Source organism: Macaca mulatta, chromosome 1 (genome assembly GCF_049350105.2).
Source record: "Macaca mulatta isolate MMU2019108-1 chromosome 1, T2T-MMU8v2.0, whole genome shotgun sequence".
Lineage (NCBI taxonomy): Eukaryota > Metazoa > Chordata > Mammalia > Primates > Cercopithecidae > Macaca > Macaca mulatta.
In genome coordinates, this window is record NC_133406.1 from 188343226 (window position 1) to 188367495 (window position 24270).

At 42.3% G+C, this 24270-nt stretch overlaps 1 protein-coding gene and 2 long non-coding RNA genes across 5 annotated transcripts in view; 1 reads left to right on the top strand and 2 right to left on the bottom strand.

The window, feature by feature from the left end:
- ZFYVE9 (zinc finger FYVE-type containing 9) overlaps positions 1–24270 on the bottom strand; it is a 135017-nt gene that overhangs the window by 35338 nt on the left and 75409 nt on the right. For all 3 annotated transcript variants that reach the window (XM_015139754.3, XM_015139751.3, XM_077957040.1), the window contains 3 exons: positions 23811–24035; positions 21513–21595; positions 12076–12180 (listed from right to left, as the gene is read on the bottom strand). In XM_015139754.3, coding sequence (XP_014995240.2) covers positions 12076–12180; positions 21513–21595; positions 23811–24035 — 413 coding nt within the window. The remainder of the gene's footprint in view (positions 1–12075; positions 12181–21512; positions 21596–23810; positions 24036–24270) is intronic.
- LOC144333409 (uncharacterized) lies at positions 5889–9707 on the top strand. The gene is made up of 2 exons (XR_013402030.1): positions 5889–6020; positions 7073–9707. It is a non-coding gene; the product is annotated as an uncharacterized LOC144333409 (long non-coding RNA).
- Positions 7697–10565, bottom strand: LOC144333412 (uncharacterized). The gene is made up of 2 exons (XR_013402040.1): positions 10297–10565; positions 7697–9869 (listed from the first exon to the last, which is right to left on the bottom strand). It is a non-coding gene; the product is annotated as an uncharacterized LOC144333412 (long non-coding RNA).

A 24270-nucleotide genomic window follows, 5' to 3' on the forward strand; every position in this document is an offset into this window, starting at 1 on the left:
TAACATTCTTGTGGAACAGGTCTGTTGGTGATAAACTCTATGTATCTGAGAAAACGCTTTGCCTTAGTGGCACGATCTCAGCTCACTGCAACCTCTGCCTCCCAGATTCAAGCAATTCTTGTGGCTCAGACTCCTGAGAAGCTGGGACTACAGGTGCCCACCACCACGCCTGGCTAGCTTTTGCTATTTTTTTTTTTTTCTTTTTGAGGCCAGGTCTCACTCTGTACGCTAAGCTGGAGTGCAGTGGTGCAATCTCGGCTCACTGCAACCTTTGCCTCAAGTGATTCTCCTGCCTCAGCCTCCCAAGTAGCTGGGACTAGAGACGCGCACCACCACACCTGGTAAATTTTTTTTGTATTTTTAGTAGAGAATGGGTTTCACCATGTTGCCCTAGGTGGTCTCAAACTCCTGAGCTCAGGCGATCCACCCACCTTGGCCTCCCAAACTGCTGGGATTACAGGCGTGAGCCACAGCGCCTGGCCTACTTTTGTATTTTTAGTAGAGACGGGGGTTCACTATGTTGGCCAGTTTGGTCTCGAACTCTTGGCCTCAAGTGATCTGCCCACCTCGGCCTTCCAAAGTGCTGGGATTATGGGTGTGAGTCACTGCACCCAGCCTGCCTTCATTTTTAAAACATTTTCACTGGGTATAAAATATAGGATGACAGGTTTTGGTGGTGGTGTTTTTTTTTTTTTTTTTTTTTTTGCAGCATTTTAAAGATTTTGCTGCACTCTCTTGCAACTTGCATTGTTTTCATGAGAAATGTGCTGTCATTCTTATATTTGCAAAATACCTAAGTATATAAGGAAGATTTCTTCCCTCAAGCTGCTTTTAAGGTTCTTCTCTTTATGTGAATTTTTATACAATTTCATTATGATCATAACATTTCCTAATGTAGTTTTTATCCTGTTTCTTGCAACTGGGATTCATTGAGCTTCTTGGATCTATAAGTTTATAGTTTTCATTAAATTTGGAAATTTTTTAACCATTGTTTCTTCAAATATTTTTTAGGTCCACCACCTTTTCTCTCCTTTGGGTACTTCAATTACAGAATTTGGCTGCTTGACATTTCCACAACTCGATGATGTGCTGTTCATTTAATTTTTTTTTTTTTTTAAGACAGAGTCTTGCTCTGTCACCCAGGCTGGAATGCAGTGGCCGGATCTCAGCTCACTGCAAGCTCCGCCTCCCAGGTTTATGCCATTCTCCTGCCTCAGCCTCCCATGTAGCTGGGACTACAGGCACCCGCCACCTCGCCCAGCTAGTTTTTTGTATTTTTTAGTAGAGACGGGGTTTCACCGTGTTAGCCAGGATAGTCTCGATCTCCTGACCTCGTGATCCGCCCGTCTCGGCCTCCCAAAGTACTGGGATTATAGGCTTGAGCCACCGCGCCTGGCTTTGTTCATTTAATTTTTAAATCTTTTCTCTTTGTGTTTCATTTTGGATCATTTCTGTTATGTTTTCATGATCACGAGTTTTTTTCTTCAGCACTATCTAATCTGCATTTAATTTCATCCAACATACTTTTCATCCCGTTGTCACCTTCATTTCTTAAAGCTTGATTTGGGTCTTTTTTGTATCTTCCATAGCTCTCCTTAATGTGCCCATTCTTTCATCCTTTTCAAGCTTTCTTTAAAGCTTATCAGGTAGGATCAGAGCAGCTTGAATCTGTACATAATTTGAGTCATCAGACATAATGTGGCCCATGTAGTACAAGAACCTTTGTCACTCTGGCTGGTAAGAATACAAACTATTCCTGACCTTATGAGAATTGTTCTACCCATTTCTTTCCAGTGCTTTCCTCATATAGATACACTGACAAGTAAGTAATCAGCTAAGACTCCAGAAATCTTTCCAGATCTCCTGAATTTAAAAAAAATTTCTGGCAATTGGTCCTGCAAATTCTAACCATCAGGGGCTCTCTATATTCTCAACTCCGTCTCCTCAAGTCAGGGAGACCTCTAAGTCAGTTTGGGTTCCCCCTACCTGCACTATGGCCTGAAAACTGCAGGCAGTAAGATAGGGTAAGCACAAGACTCACCTTCTCTGCCCATTATCTTTTGTTTTTAACATACTTTGTCTTGATATTTAGTTGTTTAAGGTGGACTGGTGTGATAGCATGCTTGCACAGCTATATCAAAGTACAAGCTGGATGGTTTAAACAACAGAAATGCATCGTCTTACATTTCTGGAGGCTAGAAGTCCAAAATCAAGTCCAAAATCGACATCAGCAGAGAGAGTTCTGTTTCCGTCTGAGGGCTGTGATGGAAGGATCTGTTTCCAGGCCTTTATCCTTGGCTTGTAGTTGGCCATCTTCTCCCTATGTCTCTTCACATCATCTTCCCTATATGTGTGTCTGTTTCCATATTCCCCCTTCGTATAAGGACACCAGTCATACTGGATTTCGGCCTGCTCTAATGACCTCATTTAAACTTGATTACCTTTGTAAAGACCCTCTCTCCAAATAAAGTCATATTCTGAGGTACTGGGAGGTTACAACTTCAATACATGAACTTTACAGGGACACAATTCAATCCATACAATCAATCCCTATTATTCCAACATGGGCAAAAGTGAAAGATAATAAATTATACTTGAACAGGGAGAACCATAAACCCCTGATAGATAAGTCATAACTCTGGTCTTACTTGAACAGTCACTCTTGTAACAGAGCAAGTCCCCTAGAGACACCCTGGAATCTATGCCTATGAAGTTGTTACAAGAGATATTCGTTGCTGTGAGGAATAAGATTTCTAAGCGGACAGCTCTTACACCTGCCTGATGTGAATATTGTCATTTGAGCAGTTATCTGGGGCTGGAGGAAGGCCCAAAAAGATGCTCCCAATTAGCTATGTCAGATGCTACATGGGCTGTTGCAAAGACTGTCAAAGGTAACAAACGCCTGACACTATACTACTATCAAGCTATGGTTCATGTTCTATATCCCTATGGGAACCCTAGGGTTAAGTATATCCTATAATCAAATAACCTCATGAGTCTCAAAGTGTAATAGAGCCTACACATATTAATGGTGGATGCAGTGCTATTCCTTTATAGTCTTCTTTTCCTTATATTAAATATTTACAGTTAGATTCAATCTATATATTTTTAAATGATTTTTTGAGTCTTCATCACTCTGGTTAAGCCTTCTTGTAGATTTACCCAGATGCCATGTACTTCCTAAGGGAATTTTGCTATACTGGGAAGTTAGATATATCCTATAACCACATGAAAATGAGAAGTTTGTAACACAAGTTCAATAAAAGTTAACCAAATGAAGCCCGACGTGGCGGCTCACGCCTGTAATCCCAGCTCTTTGGGAGATTGATGCGGACTGATCACCTAAGGTCAGGAGTTCAAGACCAGCCTGGCCAACACAGCAAAACCCCGTCTCTACTAAAAATACAAAAATTAACTGGGCATGGTGGCGTGCGCCTGTAATTTCAGCTACTCAGGAGGCCAAGGCAGGAGAATTGCTTGAATCCAGGAGGCGAAAGTTGCACTGAGCCAAGATTATACCATTGCACTCCACTCTGGGCGATGGAGTGAGACTCCATCTCAAAAGTAAATAAATAAATAAAAATAAAAATTAACCATATGAACAATTAATCTAAGTGATAAAAATGAAGACAACAATAGCATACAATTTATGTACAATTATAGTATACCAGGCTAATATACAACACTAGTTATTTGACACGTGATTGAAATGTCACAACACTTCATAATATGAGCATACCCATATTGCAGAAGAGAGATTAACCCACTAAGGTAATACAGCTAGTAACTAAACATCAATCCAGCCAGGCACGGTGGCTCACGCCTATAATCCCCGCACTTTGGGAGGCTGAGGCAGGCAGATCACCTAAGGTCAGCAATTGGAGACCAGCCTGGCCAACATGGTGAAACCCTGTCTCTACCAAAAATACAAAAATTAGCTGGGCGTGGTAGTGCGTGCTTGTAATCCCAGCTACTCAGGAGGCTGAGGCAGGAGAATCACTTGAACCCAGGAGGTGAAGGTTGCAGTGAGCCAAGATTGCACCACTGCACTCCAGCCTGGGTGACAAGAGTGAAACTCCGTCTCAAAAAAAAAAAAAAAACAAAAAACCAATCCAAGATCTATTTGATTCTAACATATCTTTTTCTTTTACTATGACTCATCCTTTTTCCAATCTTAAACAAACATATTAAAAAACAGTCATGGCTGAGTATGGTGGCTCATGCTTGTAATCTCAGCATTTTGAGGAGGCCAAGGTAGGAAGACTGCTTGAGCTCAGGAGTTTGAGACCAACCTGGGCAACATAGTAAGACCTCATCTCTACAAAAAAATATAAAAATTAGCTGCGTGTAGTAGTGCACACCTGTAGTCCCAGCTTCTTCAGGGGCTGAAGTGGGAGAATCCCTTGATCCCAGGAGGTGGAGGCTACCAGTGAGCTACGATAGCACCACTGCACTCCAGCCTGGGCAACATAGCAAGACCCTGTCTCAAAAGAGAAAACAATGATGACAACAAAAAACTAATCACATATTAGGAAATGCCCCAGAGGTAATTTTAGTTTTACTCTTCCATGAGACTTCAGTATTTAAGTGCATGTACCAGCTACGCCAGTGATCTGGTTACATACAAAAATGTGAATAGAACCACATACAATCACTTTAACTCATCAGCCCTAAAACTAAATTGGTAATTATTTAAACTAAAGTCTACAGTGCAGTGGTTAAGAGTAGGGACACGAGAATCAGACGCCTGGGTTTGATGGCAGCTCCACCATTTGCTAGCTGTATGATCATGGGCAAGTTACTTAAGTTCTCTGTGTCTTTTTTGCTTCTTTAAGAGATGGGGTCTTGCCATGTTGCCTAGGCTGGCCTCAAACTCCCGGGTTCAAGTGATCCTCCCACCTCAACCTGTACCTAGGACTATACACATACACTATGGCACCCAGCTAAGTTCTCTGTATCTTAATTTCCTCATCTGTAAAAAGGTACTTAGCATACTCATGTCATAGAGTTAGTATAAAGATACATATATGCTTAGAATAGTGCCTGATACATACTAAATAATATTTATTTATTATTAGTTAATACAATGGTGAAAATAATCTCATTGTAAGAACATGAGGCCTGGTGTGGTGGTGCAATCTGAGCACTTTGGGAGGCTGAGGTTAGCAGATCGCTTGAGCCCAGGAGTTCAAGACCAGCCTGGGCAACATGGGGAAATCCCATCTCTACTAACAGAAAATTTGGCTGGACATGAAGGTGTGTGCCTGTAGTCCCAGCTACTCAGGAGGCTGAGGTGGGAGTATTACCTGAGCCTGGGATGCAGAGGTTGCAGTGAGCCGAGATCACGCCACACTGCACTCCAGTTGGGCAATAGAGCAAGAGCAAGACTCTGTCTCAAAAAATACATATATATGTAAGCCAGGTGACCTTAACCAACAAGGATCTTTAATGGCCTTGACAAAATAGGTTAGAAATTTTATATACAATGCTTATTTATTAAAATTTCCATGCTGTCAGAAGTACTATCTTCTAGCTTTCTAAGCTTAAAGTCTATCCTTAGTTCCTCCCTCTCTCCTCATTTTCCATATAGCCACCAAACTCAGTTTTCCAAAATCCTGCTTTCATTAAGTCACTTTTCCTGCTTAAGAATCTATAAAAGCTCTTTACAAATTATCATATTAAAATCTAAATTCATCTGAGTGGATTTTGAAGCCAGCAGTCTTAGTACAACCTCACATCCCACAAAGCCATCAGTCTGCTTTAACCCCCTCTTTGCTAGGCAGTTTGTTGTCTCCCATTTCCCTACGAGATATGCTCCTATGCTCCTTCCCTTCCTTTGTGTAGGCAGGTATCTATTCCCCTTTTCACTTAAGGTCTTTTCTGCCCCCCTTTTTTTTTTTTTTTTTTTTTTGAGACAGGGTCTCACTCTGTCACCAAAGCTGGAGTGCAGTAGAGAAATCTCAGCTCACTGCAGTCTCGACTTCCTGGGCTCAGGTGATCCTCCCACCTTAGCCTCCCAAGTAGCTGGGACTACAGGGCACATGCTACCATGCCTGGCTAATTTTTTGTATTTTTGTAGAAATGGGGTCTTGCCATGTCGCCCAGGCTGATCTTGAAATCCTAGGCTCAAGCAATCTGCCCACCTTGGCCTCCCAAAGTACTAGGATTACGAGCATAAGCCACCATGCCCCGTCTACCCTTTTCTTTCTAGTGCCTAGGTATCATTCATTATCAATTTCAAATCTTTCATTCATCTAGTTATTTGGTGAACATTTATGAATATCTCCTACATGCAATGTGTTGGTTGCTCTTTTAAGGATTCAGGGTCAATAAGAAATTAAGAGACGTTCATGTCTATTCTGTTCATCTTCTAGAGATCTGCTTTCTCTGTACCTTTAGTATACTTGCAATAAATTTCACCACTTGTTTTCATATTGTTTTATCTATATTAGTTCTGTTTCATGTCTTCATCCAACAGATATTTCTGGCTCACCCACTCCATACTAGGGTGTTTGCTAATGATACCTGTGGTATATAAGATAGACATAGTAGAGAAAATAGACACACAACAAGGAATTACAAATGTACTGATTATTACAAATAGTATGCATAGAATTCTAGGAATGCATATAATAGAGAGAGTTACCCCAGTTGGGAGTTAAAGTATATTTGAAAAAATGTCATTTATGGTGACACCTGAATAATGAGTGGGGGTTAGGCAGGTGAAGAGTAGGGGAAGTATGAATCAATAAGGAACCAGCTCTGCAAAAGCCATGAAGCAAAAGAGCACACAATATGGGCAATAATAAGAAAGACTATGAGTATAAATGGAAAAAAATGAATGAGAGGAAAAGAAGAATATTGTGATTAAATACAATGTACAAGAAAATTATGGCCAGGTGTAGTGATGCCTGTAATTCCAGCACTTAGGGAAGCCAAGATGGGAGTATCACTTGAGCCCAGGAGTTCAGGATCAGCCTAGACAACATGGAGAAACCCTCTCTCTACAAAACAAAAAAATACAAAAATTAGCTGGGTGTGGTGGTATGTGCCTGTAGTCCCAGCTACTTAGGAAGCTGAAGTGGGAGGAGCATTTGAGCCCAGGAGGTTGAGACGGCAGTGATCCATGATTGTGCCACTGGGTGACACAAACTTAGCCTGGGTGACACAGGGAGACCCTGTTTCCAAAAAGAAAAGAAAAAAGAAATTACTTTTTCAACTACGAAATGGAATGATTAGACACAACACAATTTAACTGTATGGGATTGTGGGAGATAAAATTTTGTTGAGTTAAAATAAAAATTTAGTTAGAAAGAAAATTCAGTTTGCTAAATCAGGTAAGAAAAATACCTGATACATAATCCATAAAACAAAATCTAATAAATGACAAGAAATACAGTTACTCTTTTAGAACAAAGGATTCTGAACCTGCACACCATAAATGGAGGTAGCAGAGTTCAGATAAAAACAGGTTATATGAATAGGAGCTGTTGTGAATGTGTCCAGTCAGTACTGAAATAACTATGGGGGCTGCACGTAGTGGCTCATGCCTGTAATTCTAGCACTTTGGGAGGCCAAGGTGGGTAGATCACCTGCAGTTAGGAGTCTGAGACCAGCCTGGCCAACAGGATGAAATCTCATCTCTATTAAAAATACAAATATTAGCTGGGTGTGGTGGTGTGTGCCTGTAGTCTCAAGCTACTCAGGAGTCTGAGGTGGGAGAATTGCTTGAACCCTGGAGGCGTAGGTTGCAGTGAGCCAAGACTGTGCCACTGCACTCCAGCCTGGGTGACAGAGCAGGACTCTATCTCAAAAAAAAAAAAGAAATAAATAACTATGAGGGCCTCATAGCTTTTACAGATATACTTGTACAAACAAATAAAATTTCTAAACACACAGCGCTACCTCACAAACATCAAGGAGAGCAATATATGTTATTTGCTTGGGAATGACATCTGATCATCTAACTGTTACAGGATCCTTGGAGTGTTGCTTTTCTGGCTGGAAAGCTCTGTGGCCAGTGGTGCCTTTGCCCGAGTTTTGCTCAGGCCTGCTGTGCTTGTTCTGGCCACTCAGCCTGGCAGGCTGTGCTAGGCTTACACTACCAGCCTGGATCCCATGTCTGCCAAGCGTGAGCCAGGCATGGAGCAACAAGGGGTGTGTGAGAAAGCAAGTATGGGTTCCAGCCACTGCACAGTCAGGCATGCTGGCTGCTGCAGTGAGGCAGGTAGCTCCAGGTGCCGGCACAGGCCCTGGCTCTCTGCCAGGCCATGGCTGGACCAGGTGCACCGCAAGCAGCTTCCACAGCTGCCACCAGGGAATGTGGTGGCATTCGGGAGCTTGGAGACTTCAGTAACCACAGGGCCCCAAAGAGGGAGTCACAGCCCTGGCTCAGGGAGCTCCCAAGTTTGGACTCCCCAAGGGGCTGCAGCTCTTCTCTCCTTCTCTTCACTTGCAATGTGGCAAGCAAAGGGCATGTTTCAGCCTTGTTTGTCACAGCTCTTTCAGCCCTGCCATTCAGCAGGTCCCGAGTTCTTGTCCTGCATCCAGGAAGAATGAGGTATGCAGACAAGTGGAGGGTGAGCAAAGTGAAGGGGAGCTTTATGAGTGACATAATAGCTCAGAGGAGGCCCTGGAGTGGGTGGCTCCTCTCTACAGGCAGGTCGTCACATCGAGTATTCAGCTCTCAGCAGAGAGGTGGCCCTGGAGTGAACAGTTCCCTCTCTACAGCTGGTCATCTCAACGTCTGCAGGTCTCAGCAGAGAGGAGACCCTGGAGTGGGTAGCTCCTCTCTGCAGTTGGTCATCCTGGCGTCTGCTCAGCTCTGGCTGACCCCGGGGCTTTTATAGGCTTCGGAGGAGGGGAAGCGTGTGCCGACTGGTCCATGGGTGGCCATGGGCAGGCCAAGAAAAGGCACCACAAGTTCCTGCTACTGTCCATGGGACTGGTGGCCTGGCCCCCTAGCCTTCAGGCCCTTCCTGGGCCTTCACTGGGGACCTGCCCCCTTCTGTTCAGGAACGTGTTTGCCTCCTGCTATTCATGGTACCCAAGCTGTAGGTTCCATAGGGTATCTGCAGGCCATCATCGAGCTGCACACATCCCCCCATCAGCTTCCCTCCTATGCTCGTCAGTGCCCAAGATCCGGAGGGGGCCAAGGTGGCAGGGCACTGGTGTGTCAGCACTGCCCCAACTTTGCTCTGAGATTGGAGTGGGTGCTGACAGTAGGGAAAAGCCAGACAGTAGGAGCAGGCATTTCCAGGCCTGTGAGGCAGGGGGGCCTTCCCAGGCACCCAAGAGTGCAAGGATGCCTGGGTCTGTAGCCACAACTTGGGTAGCTACAGCTGCACCTGGGAGGGTGGGGCTCCTGCCTGCTCCATGGAGCAGAAGGCCCAGGTCTGCAGCCATAACTTGGGAGGCTGCACCTCGGGAGGTCCCACCCCACCAACTCGGAAGGGGTGGGGCTCCCACTTGTCCCTGGCTCCTACAGGCTCCACGGAGTATGCAGCCCTGGCAGCAACTCCCTGCTGCAGCCAGCATGATGGCAGCAGCCACTCCAGCAGGCCACTGATGCCATCACTTTACTGGACAGCAAACTCTCAGAAAGCAGGCATAATGTTCTCTTTTTTTTTTTGGAGACAGAGTTTTGCACTTGTCACCTAGGCTGGAGTCCAATGGTGAGATCTCAGCTCACTGCAACCTCTGCCTCCTGTGTTCAAGCAGTTCTCCTGTCTCAGCCTCCCAAGTAGTTGGGATTACAGGCGCCTAGCTAATTTTTGTATTTTTAGTAGACATGGGGTTTCACCATGTTGGCCAGGCTGGTCTCAAACTCCTGACCTCAGGTGATCCACCCGCCGTGGCCTCCCAAAGTGCTGGGATTACAGGCGTGAGCCACCCCGCTTGGCCAGAAGGCCTAATGTTCTTACTCTCATCTTTATATTTCAAATCACAGAATATATTTAATAAATGTTTGTGAAATAGATAATAATATTTGAGAAATAAAATAGGTTTTCAAACCACAATCTCTTTAAAACTCTTTAGGCCATGAAAGATTGCACTACTACACGCCAGCCGGGGCAACAGGGCAAGATCTGTGAACTACAAATAGTTCACTTCAAAGATTTGACTCTACCTAGTCTTATCTATTACTCCTTGATATTCCAAGGCAGGATTATCTAAATGCTGAAGACTGCTAGTTGTATCCCAGAAAAAAGTAAGCACAGCTACTATTTTCTAATATCCTTAAAAAAAAAATCACATGGGGCCGGGCGCGGTGGCTCAAGCCTGTAATCCCAGCACTCTGGGAGGCCGAGGCGGGCGGATCACGAGGTCAGGAGATCGAGACCATCCTGGCTAACACGGTGAAACCCCGTCTCTACTAAAAAAAATACAAAAAACTAGCCGGGCGAGGTGGCGGGCGCCTGTAGTCCCAGCTATTCGGGAAGCTGAGGCAGGAGAATGGCGTAAACCCGGGAGGCGGAGCTTGCAGTGAGCTGAGATCCGGCCACTGCACTCCAGCCCGGGCGACAGAGCGAGACTCCGTCTCAAAAAAAAAAAAAAAAAAAATCACATGGAAAGTCATGGGTAAAAGCTTTCTTCACAGAGGTCGTTCTCATAATAATGCTGAGAACTGAGCTCACAAATCCAATAAAACATCTGTGTGATTCTACGTGCATACCAAGTACATAATGTATATTCAATGCATAAATGATTTAGTGACTAAATGAAGAAAAAAGGGAAGGAAAAAGGAAAAAAAAAAAAAAAGAAAAGGAAGGAAAAATTATTTTATACAAAGAAACCTGGCTGGGCGCAGTGGCTCATGCCTGTAATCCCAGCACTTTGGGAGGCTGAGGCGGGTGGATCACCTGGGATCAGGAGTTCGAGACCAGTCTGGCTAACATGGTGAAACCTCGTCTCTACTAAAAATACAAAAATTAGCCAGGCATGGTGGCAGGTGCCTATAATCCCACCTACTTGGGAGGCTGAGGCAGGAGAATCGCTTGAACCTGGGAGGTGGAGGTTGCGGTGAGCCGAGACCGTGCCACTGCACTCCAACCTGGGTGACAGGGTGAGACTGTGTCTCCAAAAAAAAAAAGTGAAAGAAATCTAAGAAAGAAGTGGAATTATTACCCACTCTAATAAAACAAATTTTAATCATTATTATACCAAACTAAGTTTAAAAATAAAATCTCTTTAAAAGCCCAATAATTATCATTAGACATTTTACAACTGATTTTAAAAAATATTTAAATTCAAGAAAGACTTCACGTGCAAATAGGCAAAGAATATTTATATAATTCTGTTAATTGTGTATAGTATGCACAATTTCACTTTAGTTACAAAATATAGCTTAATTCAAAATGAATCATTTCCTTTTGGAACCTTATTTAAAGCCATTTTGGGACTTACACTAAGCTGTGTTTAAATATTAACAACAGTTAAAAATAATAAATATTGACCAGGCGCAGTGGCTCACGCCTATAATCCCAACACTCTGGAAGGCTGAACGGGGTAGATCACTTGAGGTCAGGAGTTCAAGTCTGGCCTGGCGAACATGGTGAAATCCCGTTTGTACTAAAAATACAAAAACTCAGCCGGCTGTGGTGGTGGGCACCTGTAATCTCAGCTACTTGAGAGGCTGAGTGAGGCAGGAGAATCGCTTGAACCCAGGAGGCAGAGGTTACAGTGAGCCGAGATCACACAATTGCACCCCAGCCTGGGCGACAGAGCAAGACTCCATCTCAATAAATAAATAAGTATTTATAGTAGGAGGGGGGACATTTTAAAAATCTCACCACTAATATTATAGATACGAGGCTAATTTCATGACCTAAATGCAAATCTAACACTAATTATCATAACATAAAAAGGTAAAATGACACATCCAATGAACAACTAGGTTACAAATTTGACATCTTGTCTTTCTGTAATGAAATTCCCCATAAATGAACTAAACCATACAATATGAACTGATTTCACTGTTAATTAATTATAAATAAAACTTATACATAATCATGCTTTTTTCACCTTCACTCATGTTTTCAACTATGAAAAATACGCCTTCATGGTAAATCTTACCTCATTGTATCTGTTGCTGGGAATTTTGATGCTGGTTTTCCGAACTTCCATATCAACCACCAAACCTTGAACTACTGGCAAGGTATACTGGTAATTTCTGAAGTCCTGCGCCAAAGCAGATTGAAGCAGAATAAAATAATTCATCAATGGTAGGGTTTAATTTATAGTAATAAAATTAACACAAATGGAAAAAATGTCAATATTGAAAGATCCTATTTATTTAAATAATAAGGAAATGTATAATGGAAGCCCCACTGTACATATTTTAGCTCTTCAGTTAGTCTTTAAACTCTTATAAGTAAACCAAACATTATCATATACCTCTTATACCAACATTAAAAAGTATTTTTGGGCCGGGCGGAGTGGCTCCACCTGTAATTCCAGCACTTTGGGAGGCTGAGGCGGGTGGATCACAAGGTCAGGAGATCAAGACCCTCCTGGCTAATATGGCAAAACCCCGTCTCTACTAAAAATACAAAAAAAATTAGCCAGGCATGGTGGCAGGTGCCTGTGGTCCCAGCTACTCGGGAGGCTGAGGCAGGAGAATGGCGTGGACCCGGGAGGCGGAGCTTGCAGTGAGCAGAGATCATGCCACTGCACTCCAGCCTGGGCGACAGAGCGAGACTCCATCTCAAAAAAAAAAAAAATTTTTTTTTGAATGTTTACCCTGCTTTACCAGCACTTAACATTGTCAATATTTATTTGTTAACTATCTGTCTCCTCCCTCTAAGGTGAAGATCCAAGAGAGTATAAATTCTCAGTTGTTTTGTTCTTGCTATATCTTTAATGCCTGGAACATCTTAGGCACTCAATTGAATATCTATAAGGAAACACATACACACTAACACACCATCTATCTGGTATTGGTGAAACAAAATGAGCAAGAGTGTTGGAGTCAAGGTCAAAGTAATAGCAAATGGCTAGATTTTATAGGTTCTTATAGGTCACCACGAGGACTTTTGCCTATAGGCTTCTGACCTGTTTTAACAGATCTGACTTCTCTGTAATGAATAGGCGGTAAGGGAGGAAGAATAGAAGAAAAGTTCAGATAAATCCAATAAAAACAATCCAATAAAAACAATCCAGGTAGGAGATAGTGAGAGCTTAGTTTTTTTGGTTTTTTCTTGTTTTTTTTGTTTGTTTGTTTGTTTTTTTTTTGATATGGAGTCTCACTCTGTTGCCCAAGCTGGAGTGTAGTGGTGTGATCTTGGCTCAGCACAACTTCCACCTCCAGGGTTCAAGCAATTCTCATGCCTCAGTCTCTCAAGTAGCTGGGATTACAGATGTGTGCCACCATGCCCGGCTAATTTTTGTATTTTTAGTAGAGACAAGGTTTCACCATGTTGGCCAGACTGGTCTTGAACTCCAACCTCAGGTGATCCAACCGCCACAGCCTCTCAAAGTGCTAGGATTACAGGCGTCAGCCATCGCACCTGGCCAGGATGTTAACAGTTTAAGAAGAGATAAGAAGTTGTCAGTTTCTAGATAGATAGGATGGATGGATGGATGGATGGATGGATGGATGGATAGATAGATAGATAGATAGATAGATAGATAGATAGATAGATAGATAGATAGATACAGAGAATTTATTTATTTATTTATTTTTATTTTTATTTTTTTTCCTAAGACAGAGTCTCGCTCTGTTACCCAGGCTGGAGTGCAGTGGCGCAATCTTGGCTCACTGCATCCTCTGCCTCCCGGGTTCAAGCAATTATCCTGCCTCAGCCTCCCGAGTAGCTGGAATTACAGGCATGCACCACCAGGCCCAGATAATTTTTGTATTTTTAGTATAGAGATGGGGTTTCGCCATGTTGGCCAGGCTGGTTTCAAACTGCTGACCTCAGGTGATCTGCCCACCTTGGCCTCCCAAAGTGCTGGGATTACAGGTGTGAGCCACTGTGACCAGCCTGTTTCTAGACATATTTTAAAGGAAAATCTGACAATATTTGCCACCATGGATGTGGAATGTGAACAAATGATAAAGATGATTCTAAATTTTATAGCCAGGGCTACTAGAAGACTGGAACCACCATTTACTGAAATGTAGAATATGATGTGAGATGGAAGGTATTTCTAAGTAACTTGACTTCATTACTTGCAAAAAAAAAGCTCAAGAATATTGATATCCAGCACCCAACCGGTAAAATCACAATGTCTGGCAACCAATAAAAAAATACCAAACATGCAAAGAAGCAGGAAAATACAACTCAAAATAAGTTAAAAAAAAATCAATCCATGGAAACTGAGCCAGAACTTATACAAGATGTTAGAATTACCAAAGGCATTACAATAGTTATTATATTGTATTCTACATGTACAAGATGCTAAGCAGAGACATAAAAGATCTTAAAAGACCCAATCTTAGCAGTATAACTTCTAGAGATGAAAATTACAGTATTTGAGATTGTTTAAAAGATTGATGGAACTAACAGCAGCTTAAACACTCCAAAATAAAAGATTAGTGAAATTGAGAGCACAGCAATAAAACCCATCCTAAATGAAAACAGAGAGAAAAAAGACTGAAAAAGAAACAAAAAGAACATTACTAAGCCATGAAACAATTTCAAGCAGCCTGATATATATGTAATTGGAGTAATCTCCTTCAGGGAGAGAAAGGGATGAACAGAAAAAATATCACATGAAAACTATAAACCCATAGATTCAAAAAGCTCAATGAACCCCAAGTACAGGAAACATGAAAACTACACTATAGCACATTATAATAAATTTGCTTCAAACCTGTGATTTTAAAAAGCTTTTAAAACTACCCAGAGAAGGTCAGGCACAGTGGCTCATGCATATAATCCTAATACTTTGGGAGGCTGAGGTGGAAGGATGGCTTGAGCCCAGGAGTTGGAGACCAGCCTGGGAAACATAGTGAGACCCTGTCTGTATAAAAAATAAACAAAATTAGCTGGACATAGTGGCATGCACCTGTAGTCCCAGCAACTTGGTAGGCCAAAGGTTGGGGGGATCACTTGAGCCCTGCACGTCAAGGGTGCAGTGAGCCATGATTGTGCCACTGCACTCCAGCCTGGGCAACAGAGTGAGACCCTATTTCCAAAAAAAGAAAGAAAAAGAAAAACAACAGCAAGAAAAGAAAAAATTGTTATGTAGAAAGGAACAAAGATGAGACGGAAAACAATGCAAACCAGAAGACAGTGGAGCAATATCTTAAAAATACTCAAAGAAGAAAAATCAGGCTGAGCGCGGTGGCTCACACCTGTAATCCCAGCACTTTGATAGGCCAAGGCAGGAGGATCCCTTGAGGTCAGGAGTTCAAGACCAGCCTGGGCAACATAGTGAAATGCTGTCTCTACTAAAAATACAAACATTAGCTGGGCATGGTGGTGCATGCCTGTAATCCCAGCTACTTGGGAGGCTGATGTGGGAGCATTGCTTGAGCCCGGGAGGTGGAAGCTGCAGTGAGCCAAGATTGTGCCACTGCACTACAACCTGGGTGCAAGAGTGAGACTCTGTCTCAAAAAAAAAAAAAAAAAAAACCCAAAAAACAAAAACCAAAACTCAACCTAGACGTCTCCATCCACCAAAAGTATCTTCCAAATATGAAGATCAACTAAAGATGTTGTTAGAAATACAAAAGTTAAAATAATTCATCAGCAGCAAACCTACACTGTAAGAAATATTATAGGCGATCATTCTGGCAGAAGGAAAATGATACTAGATGAAAATACAGAGTTATACAAAGGAACGAAAAACACTGAAATGACAACTAGATGGGTAAATCTACAAGATTTTTTCCTTTTTTTGAAGTAGGGTCTCACTCTGTTGCCCAGGCTGGCGTGCAGTAGCACAATCTTGGCTCACTGCAACCTCTGCCTCCTGGGTTCAAGCGATTCTCCTGTCCCAGCCTCCTGAGTAGCTGGCATTACAGGCACGTGCCACCACGCCCGGCTAATTTTTATATTTTTAGTAGAGACGGGGTTTCACCATATCAGCCAGGCTGGTCTCGAACTCCTGACCTTGTGATCCACCTGCCTTGGCCTCCCAAAGTGCTGGGATTACAGGCATGAGCCACTGCACCCAGCCAAGATTTTTTTTTTCTTATTATTCTCTCTAAAAGACAGTGACATCAGCAAGATAGTTGACTGGAGTTGCCTAGCTCTTGCTCCCATCTACTCAACAAAAGGGACCAAAACAACTAATAAACAAACTATATTTCAACTGGAGTGGCTGTGGAAGTATGCTGGAGGCACCAGGAGGAATGCTGAAATTCCTGTGGAACACCAGATGCCCGGGATAGCACCACAGAGACGGGAGCAAAGCCTTCTGCCTCTGCCACACTGCCTCCCTGCAAGGAGTGGCCTGGAGTCAGGAAGGACCACTTCTAATGGGGAAAGGGTAAGCTGGGGACCCATGATCCCCATGACCATTGCAGCCGCCTGCATTCCTTGCTACAAGAGAGTCCCGCAGTCCTCACAAACCCTGAATCCAGTTTGTAGCTGCCTGCAGTTCACTGGACTATACTGCTCCAGAGTTGGAGCCCATGTCATACACCTCCCAGCCCCCATTCCCAGTCACAGCATGGTGCCATCTTGAAACTGGACCCTCTGCTAGAGTTCATCCTGCCTGGGGGTCAATTGCCACTGCATCTCTCCATCTCTGAAGCCCCACTGTCAGTCCATCACACACACAGGTAGCTGTATCACCACCATCTAGCTGCTGAGAGCCTAGGCCCAACAGAATGAGGGAGCCCTGGCACTGAACTCATATGGCACCTCCCTGCCCCAGGGAACAGGCAGACCTGTACAGTGGAGAAACCAACACACAGCTGGCTGGCCTGCTGTGCCCAGCTGGACAAGCAGCCTAGCATAATAAAGGCCATATGTGACAAACCCACAATTAACATCATACTGAATGGGAACAATGGAAATCTTTTCCTCAAAGATCAGGAACAAGATACAGACGCCCATTTTAATCACTTCTATTCAACATAGTCCTAGCCAGAGCAATTAGGCAAGAGAAAGAAATAAAAGGCATCCAAATTGGAAAGGAGACAGTAAAATTGTGCTTGTTTGCAAATGACATGACCTTATACATAGAATGTATAAGGTCAAGATGCCACCAAAAACCTGTTAGAGCTAATAAACAAATTCAGTAAAGTTGTAGGATACAAAATCAACACGTAAAATTAGTAGTGTTTCTATATGCTAATAAAAAATAAAGAAAACAATTCCATTTACAGTAGCTATAAAAAAAAAATAAGATACCTAGGAACACAGTTAAGAGGTAAAAGATCTTTACAAGGAAACCTATAAAACACTAACAGGCCGGGCGCGGTGGCTCAAGCCTGTAATCCCAGCACTTTGGGAGGCCAAGACCGGCGGATCACGAGATCAGGAGATCAAGACCATCCTGGCTGACACGGTGAAACCCCGTCTGTACTAAAAAATACAAATGGGAGAAAATTTTTGCAATCTACTCATCTGACAAAGGGCTAATATCCAGAACCTACAAAGAACTCAAACAAATTTACAAGAAAAAAACAAACAACCCCATCAAAAAGTGGGCAAAGGATATGAACAGACATTTCTCAAAAGAAGACATTCATACAGCCAACAGGCACATGAAAAAATGCTCATCATCACTGGCCATCAGAGAAATGCAAATCAAAACCACAATGAGATGCCATCTCACACCAGTTAGAATGGCGATTATTAAAAAGTCAGGAAACAACAGGTGCTGGAGAGGATGTGGAGAAATAGGAACACTTTTACACTGTTGGTGGGATTGTAAACTAGTTCAACCATTATGGAAAACAGTATGGCGATTCCTCAAGGATCTAGAACTAGATGTACCATATGACCCAGCCATCCCATTACTGGGTATATACCCAAAGGATTATAAATTATGCTGCTATAAAGACACATGCACACGTATGTTTATTGCAGCACTATTCACAATAGCAAAGACTTGGAATCAACCCAAATGTCCATCAGTGACAGACTGGATTAAGAAAATGTGGCACATATACACCATGGAATACTATGCAGCCATAAAAAAGGATGAGTTTGTGTCCTTTGTAGGGACATGGATGCAGCTGGAAACCATCATTCTTAGCAAACTATCACAAGAACACAAAACCAAACACCGCATGTTCTCACTCATAGGTGGGAACTGAACAATGAGATCACTTGGACTCGGGAAGGGGAACATCACACACCGGGGCCTATCATGGGGAGGGGGGAGGAGGGAGGGATTGCACTGGGAGTTATACCTGATGTAAATGACGAGTTGATGGGTGCTGACGAGTTGATGGTTGCAGCACACCAACATGGCACAAGTATACATATGTAACAAACCTGCATGTTATGCACATGTACCCTAGAACTCAAAGTATAATAATAAAAAAAAAAAAGAAAAAAACAAACAAACAAACAAACAAAAAAACTAGCCGGGCGAGGTGGCGGGCGCCTGTAGTCCCAGCTACTCAAGAGGCTGAGGCAGGAGAATGGCGTAAACCCGGGAGGCGGAGCTTGCAATGAGCTGAGATCAGGCCACTGCACTCCAGCCTGGGCGACAGAGCGAGACTCCATCTCAAAAAAAAAAAAAAACAAAAAAACAAAACACTAACAAAGGAAATTGAAGAGAATACAACTAAATGGAAAGAGATTCCATGTTCATGGATTGGAAGAATTAATACTGTGAAAATGGCCATACTACCTAAAGCAATCTACAGATTTAATGCAATCTCTATCAAAATGCCAATGACATTCTTCACAGAAATAGAAAAAAAAAACCTTAAAATTCTTATAAAACCACAAAAGGCCTCAAATGGCCAAAGCAGTCATGAGCAAAAAGAACAAAGCTAGAGATATCACACTACCTGACCAAATATACTACAAAACTATAGTAACCAAAACAGCATAGTAGTGGCCAAAACAAATACATACACCAACTGTACAGAATAGAAGGCCCATAAACGAATTTGCACACCTACAGCCAACTGATTTTCGACAAAGGTGCCAAGAACACACACTGCAGAAAGGACTCTCTTCAATAAACAGTACTTGGAAAAGTGGATATATCCACATGCAGAAGAATGAAACTAGATCCCCTTCTCTCCCCATATACAAAAATCAACTAAAAATGGATTAAAGTCTTAAATATAAAACCCAAAACTATGAAACAATTAGAAGAAAACAGGGCAAATGCTTCACAATATTGGGCTAGGCAAGGAATTTTTAGATAAGATCCCAAAAGCACAGGCAGTAAAAGCAAAAATAAACAAATGGAATTACATCAAACTAAAAAGATTTTGCATAGAAAAGGAAACTATTAACAGTGAATACACAACCTACAGAAATGGGAGAAAATATCTGCAAACTATACATCTGAAAAGGAGTTAATATTCAGAATATATAACAAACTTAAGAGCAAAAAGACAACCCAATTAAAAGATAGGCAAAAGGCACTTCGGGAGGCTGAGGTGGGTGGATCACTCGAGGCCATGAGTTTGAGACCAGCCTGGCCAACATGCGTCTCTACTAAAAATACAAAAATTAGCTGCGCATGGTGTTTCGTGCCTGTAATTCCAGCTACTGGGGAGGCTGAGGCACAAGAATTGCTTGAAGCCAGGAGGTGGAGGTTGCAGTGAGCCGAGACTGCACCACTGCACTCCAGCCCAGGCGACAGTGCGAGACTCCATCTCCCATCGCCAAAAAACAAAAAAAAAAATTTAAAAAAATAACTGGAACTATAGCTTTTAAGCCTGACAGATGAGGAAATCACCAAACCTACTCCTCAAAAAGCAACCAAAAAGCTGTATAAGTGGTTTAAAGAGAACCATTTCAGTGCTCTGGAATTAGATCAAAGGCATACAACATTAAGAAGCATTTTGGCTGGGCATGGTGGCTCATGCCTATAATCTCAGCACTTTGGGAGGTTGAGGTGGGCGGATCACCTGAGGTCAGGAGTTTGAGACCAGCCTGGCCAACATGGTAAAACCCTGTCTCTATGAAAAAATACAAAAAATTAGCCGGGCGTGGTGGCGGGCACCTGTAATCCCAGCTGCTCTGAGGGCTGAGGCAGGAGAATCTCTTGAACCTGGGAGGTGGAGGTTGCAGTGAGCCGAGATTGCGCCACTGCACTCCAGCCTGTACAACAGAGAGACTTCGTCTCAAAAAAAAAAAAAAAGTGTTTTTTTCATGAAAACTACTGAACTCTGAATTGAGTCTGTGACTTTCTTGCCTGGGGCTGCCCCCTAGCCCCATTAGGCAGTTAGGTAGTTCAACTAGGGCAAGGTAGCTTGTAAAAACAATAAGCTTTGCAGCCAGGAGCAGTGGCTCACGCCTATAATACCAGCATTTTGGGAGGCTGAGGCAGGTGAATCATTGAGGCCAGGAGTTTGAGATCATTCTGGCCAACATGGCAAAATGCTCTCTCTATAAAAAATACAAAAATTTGCTGGGTGTGGTAGTGTGCTCCCATAGTCCCAGCTACTCAGGAGGCTGAGGCATGAGAATTGCTGGGAGGTGGAGGTTGCAATGAGCTGAGATTGTGCCACTGCATTCCAACTTGGGCAACAGAGTGAGACTCTGTGTCAAATAAAATAAAACAAAACAAACAAAAAAATGAGCTTTGCTACTTGAAGGAGTTTACTTGCTATGGAACATTGTCAAAGTGGTAATCTCAGTGGTTACTAAAAAGGGAGGCTCAGTAGATTGATTAGCTTGAGTTCACTAAACCTGTTTGGGGTAAGTTCTGGGAGATGTGACAACCATAGGTAGCTTCATAAACTGTTTATTTAATATCCAGATATCCAGGATTGATCCTAGTCTGTGCATATATGCAGCGGAGAACTTAGTGGACTCAAGCCAACCAATATTCTTGGCCAACAGAGTCAGAACCTGTGCATGTGTGTAGGAGACATGAGAGAGCCCAGAAGAAAGGAAAACAATGAAGTTTAAATTCCAGTCCATATTCAGATCCATCAGCAGAGAGCAGTAGCCTTACTGGCTTGGGGTATCTGGGTACAATCTCTGACCAATCTCTGCTTGGATAATAACCTATATAGACACAAGAGAAACTCATAGAATGCCAGTCTTAAAATAAAAACAAGACAGAATGCTAGGTGTTTTATTTATATATTACTTCTAGTCCTCACAATAATTCTGCAAGGTTAGACAGTAAGTGTATAATCAGGCACTGGAATCCTGTACCATTTCACTTCATGTTTGCAAAAGAGTATATATATATGTGTATGTGTATATATATGTATATATTTATATATATGTATATATGTGTGTGTGTATATATATATGTGTATATATATACTGTTCTTTATCTTCAGCATAAATCTTTACCTGCCTGAAGCAGCTTGGGCACAGCTACCAAGAAAATAATAAACTTGCTTTCTTCTTTCTCCCATATAAACTCCAGTAAGGACAAAGGAAAAACAATTCCCGACTTACTGCAAGAAGATTCATGATGGTATGCCCCGTCTCTCCAAACAATGGCTTCCGAAATCTGACACTGAATAGTGGGCATGGATAAACTATGGAAATGAGAAATGATCAAACTTAAGTTTGGCAACATAAAACTTTGGTAAAAGAGATTTCATGACTAACACAATTTTCAAAATATAATTGTAATGGCTCATTAGAACATATCAAATTTTGGGCTCAAAAACTATTTGGCATGGTAGCAGACAAATCCTAAGCCACATTAAGTCTTCTGATAACCAGAATAAGCCTTTTGACCTAAATATTTCAAAAATGGCACACAATAGCCAGACACAGTGGCTCATGCTTGTAATCCCAACACTTTGGGAGGCTGAGGCAGAAGGATCACCTGAGCCTAGGAGTTTGAGACCAGCCTGTGCAACCTAGGGAGACCCTGTCTCTACAAAAAACAAACAAAAAAATTAGCTGAGTGTGGTAGCATGCACCTGCAGTCCCACCTACTTGGGAGGCTGAGAGGTAGAAGGATGGCTTGAGCCCAGGAGGTCGAGCCTACAGTGAGCCATGACTGTGCCACTGCACTCCAGCTTTGGTGACAGAATGAGACCCTGTCTCCCCTCCAAAAAAAACCCCACAAGGTTAGGGAGCAATCTTCTTCAAACTGAATTGATACAATCCAGGAAAAAAAAATCTCCTGATTCCTCTGTGGTCAGTAAGTTTAAGAGTTCCCTTTTTTTTTCCCCAACACATTTAAGAGTTCACTTTTTTTTTTTTTTTTTTTTGAGACAGAGTCTCACTCTGTCGCCCAGGCTGGAGGGCTGGAGTGCAGTGGCATGATCTCCTGACATAAGAAGGTTCAAGTGATTCTCCTGCCTTGGCCTCCCCAGTAGCTGGAATTACAGGCATGTGCCACCAGGCCCAGCTAATTTTTTTTGTATTTTCAGTAGAGATGGTATTCACCATGTTGGCCAGGCTGGTCTCAAACTCTTGACCTCAAATGATCTGCCCGCCTCAGCTGCCTTTCAAAAGTGCTGGAATTAGAGGCATGAGCCACCGCACTCAGCCAAGAGTTCATTCTTCTATACTCCTAACCAGGATCCTCCTTAGGAGAGGCAAATCACAGGCTGGCTCATCTCTTGAACTTTATGGTTTGAAACGTCTGCATAAAACAGGAAGATACACATGTTGTTCTTCTGCACACAATCTTTCCCTTTCCCTGATTCATTTAGCTGATTCATATACCACCTTCAGAGTTAATCCAGAGGCACTCTGGTCCAAGAAAATTGAAAGTCCAACTATTCCTTCATTCCTGGTCAAGTTAGAGCCCGTCTTGGAGCTCCCAATGAACTTAACTTTGAGCACAGGTTTTAACACAATATACTGCTATAATCATGATTTCTGTATGTATTCCTTATAAAAGTTCCCAAGAGCCTATAATCACATCTTAGCTATTTCAGAATTCCCAGGATTCAGGATATATGGGAGGTCTTTATTAAATTCTTACTGAATTAATAAATAATTGGTGAAAGAATGAAATTGACTTGCTGAGAACACAGTTTTATGGTTTATAAAATAATGTTTCATTTATTCTCTCATTGGATCCTGTTAACAATCCAATATAAAATAAAAATCAAGCATTATTATTTCCAGTTTACAAAAGAAACACAATCAGAGAACTTGAGTGACCTGCCCAAAGTTACGGAGCTTATAAGAGGCAGAGTTGAGAATCTTACTCAAGTGGTCTGATTCCTAGCACAGGGCACTTTTAATTAGATGGAACTATAAAATTTAAAATCAAGCTTGCATTTAACCATTAATGTCTTTTTAAAAATCACATCTTAGTTGCACTGCTAGAGCCATAGGCAAGGAAGCTCTTCTTCTGTAGCATATTCCTTACCAACTGAGAGTGGTTTCCATTTCACTAGCTTCCAGTATGTTAAGTAAAATATAATTGATCATAACTGTTTTCCAACCAAGTGACAAAGAATATGCTCATCATATACAGATGCTACAAAAAATAAAGTTATTTAAGTTCAAATTCATTTTTCTAAAGATGATCATGTTTTTTATCAATGAACTATAAAAGCAGTAAGTTTACAAGGTATACATAATCAACTTCCTCATTCGTTATTTTCAGTGCTTCCCATTACGCCCAATATACGCAGACAATGGCCAAATTTAGTTTAGCTATTTCAAAAGACTATTTCTGCTGAATTATATCACCAAACAGAGGGCTCTGAATATTTCAGGCATTATTTAGTCATCATGCCTTGGTCATGTGGCTTTGAAAAACGTGTTTTTATTACTTACGTCGATATTCAGCTCCAAGTCTCAACATCAGACGGATAGGAAATACTTTAGCCCAAGGAGTTTCCCATTTCTGGATAAGAATCCCAAACAAGTAAGGTGGGGTTGGGAGTACTAGGTCTTGCAGTGACTGGTAGGTAGATGTCACATATAAGAATCCACCATGTTCTTTACTGCCAAGGAAACTTTGACTGAAGAAGGAATGTCCCAAGTTGCTCACCACATTCCCTAAAAACAAAAAAGTTCATTACTTTGTATCAATAAATTAATCATATTTTTCTTTTCTTTCTTTTTTTTTTTTTTTTTTTTGGGAGATAGAGTCTGGCTGTCGTCCAGGCTGGAATGCAGTGGCACAACCTTGGCTCACTGCAAGCTCCACCTCCTGGGTTCACCCCATTCTCCTGCCTCAGTCTCCCGAGTAGCTGGGACTACAGGCACCCGCCACCATGTCCGGCTAATTTTT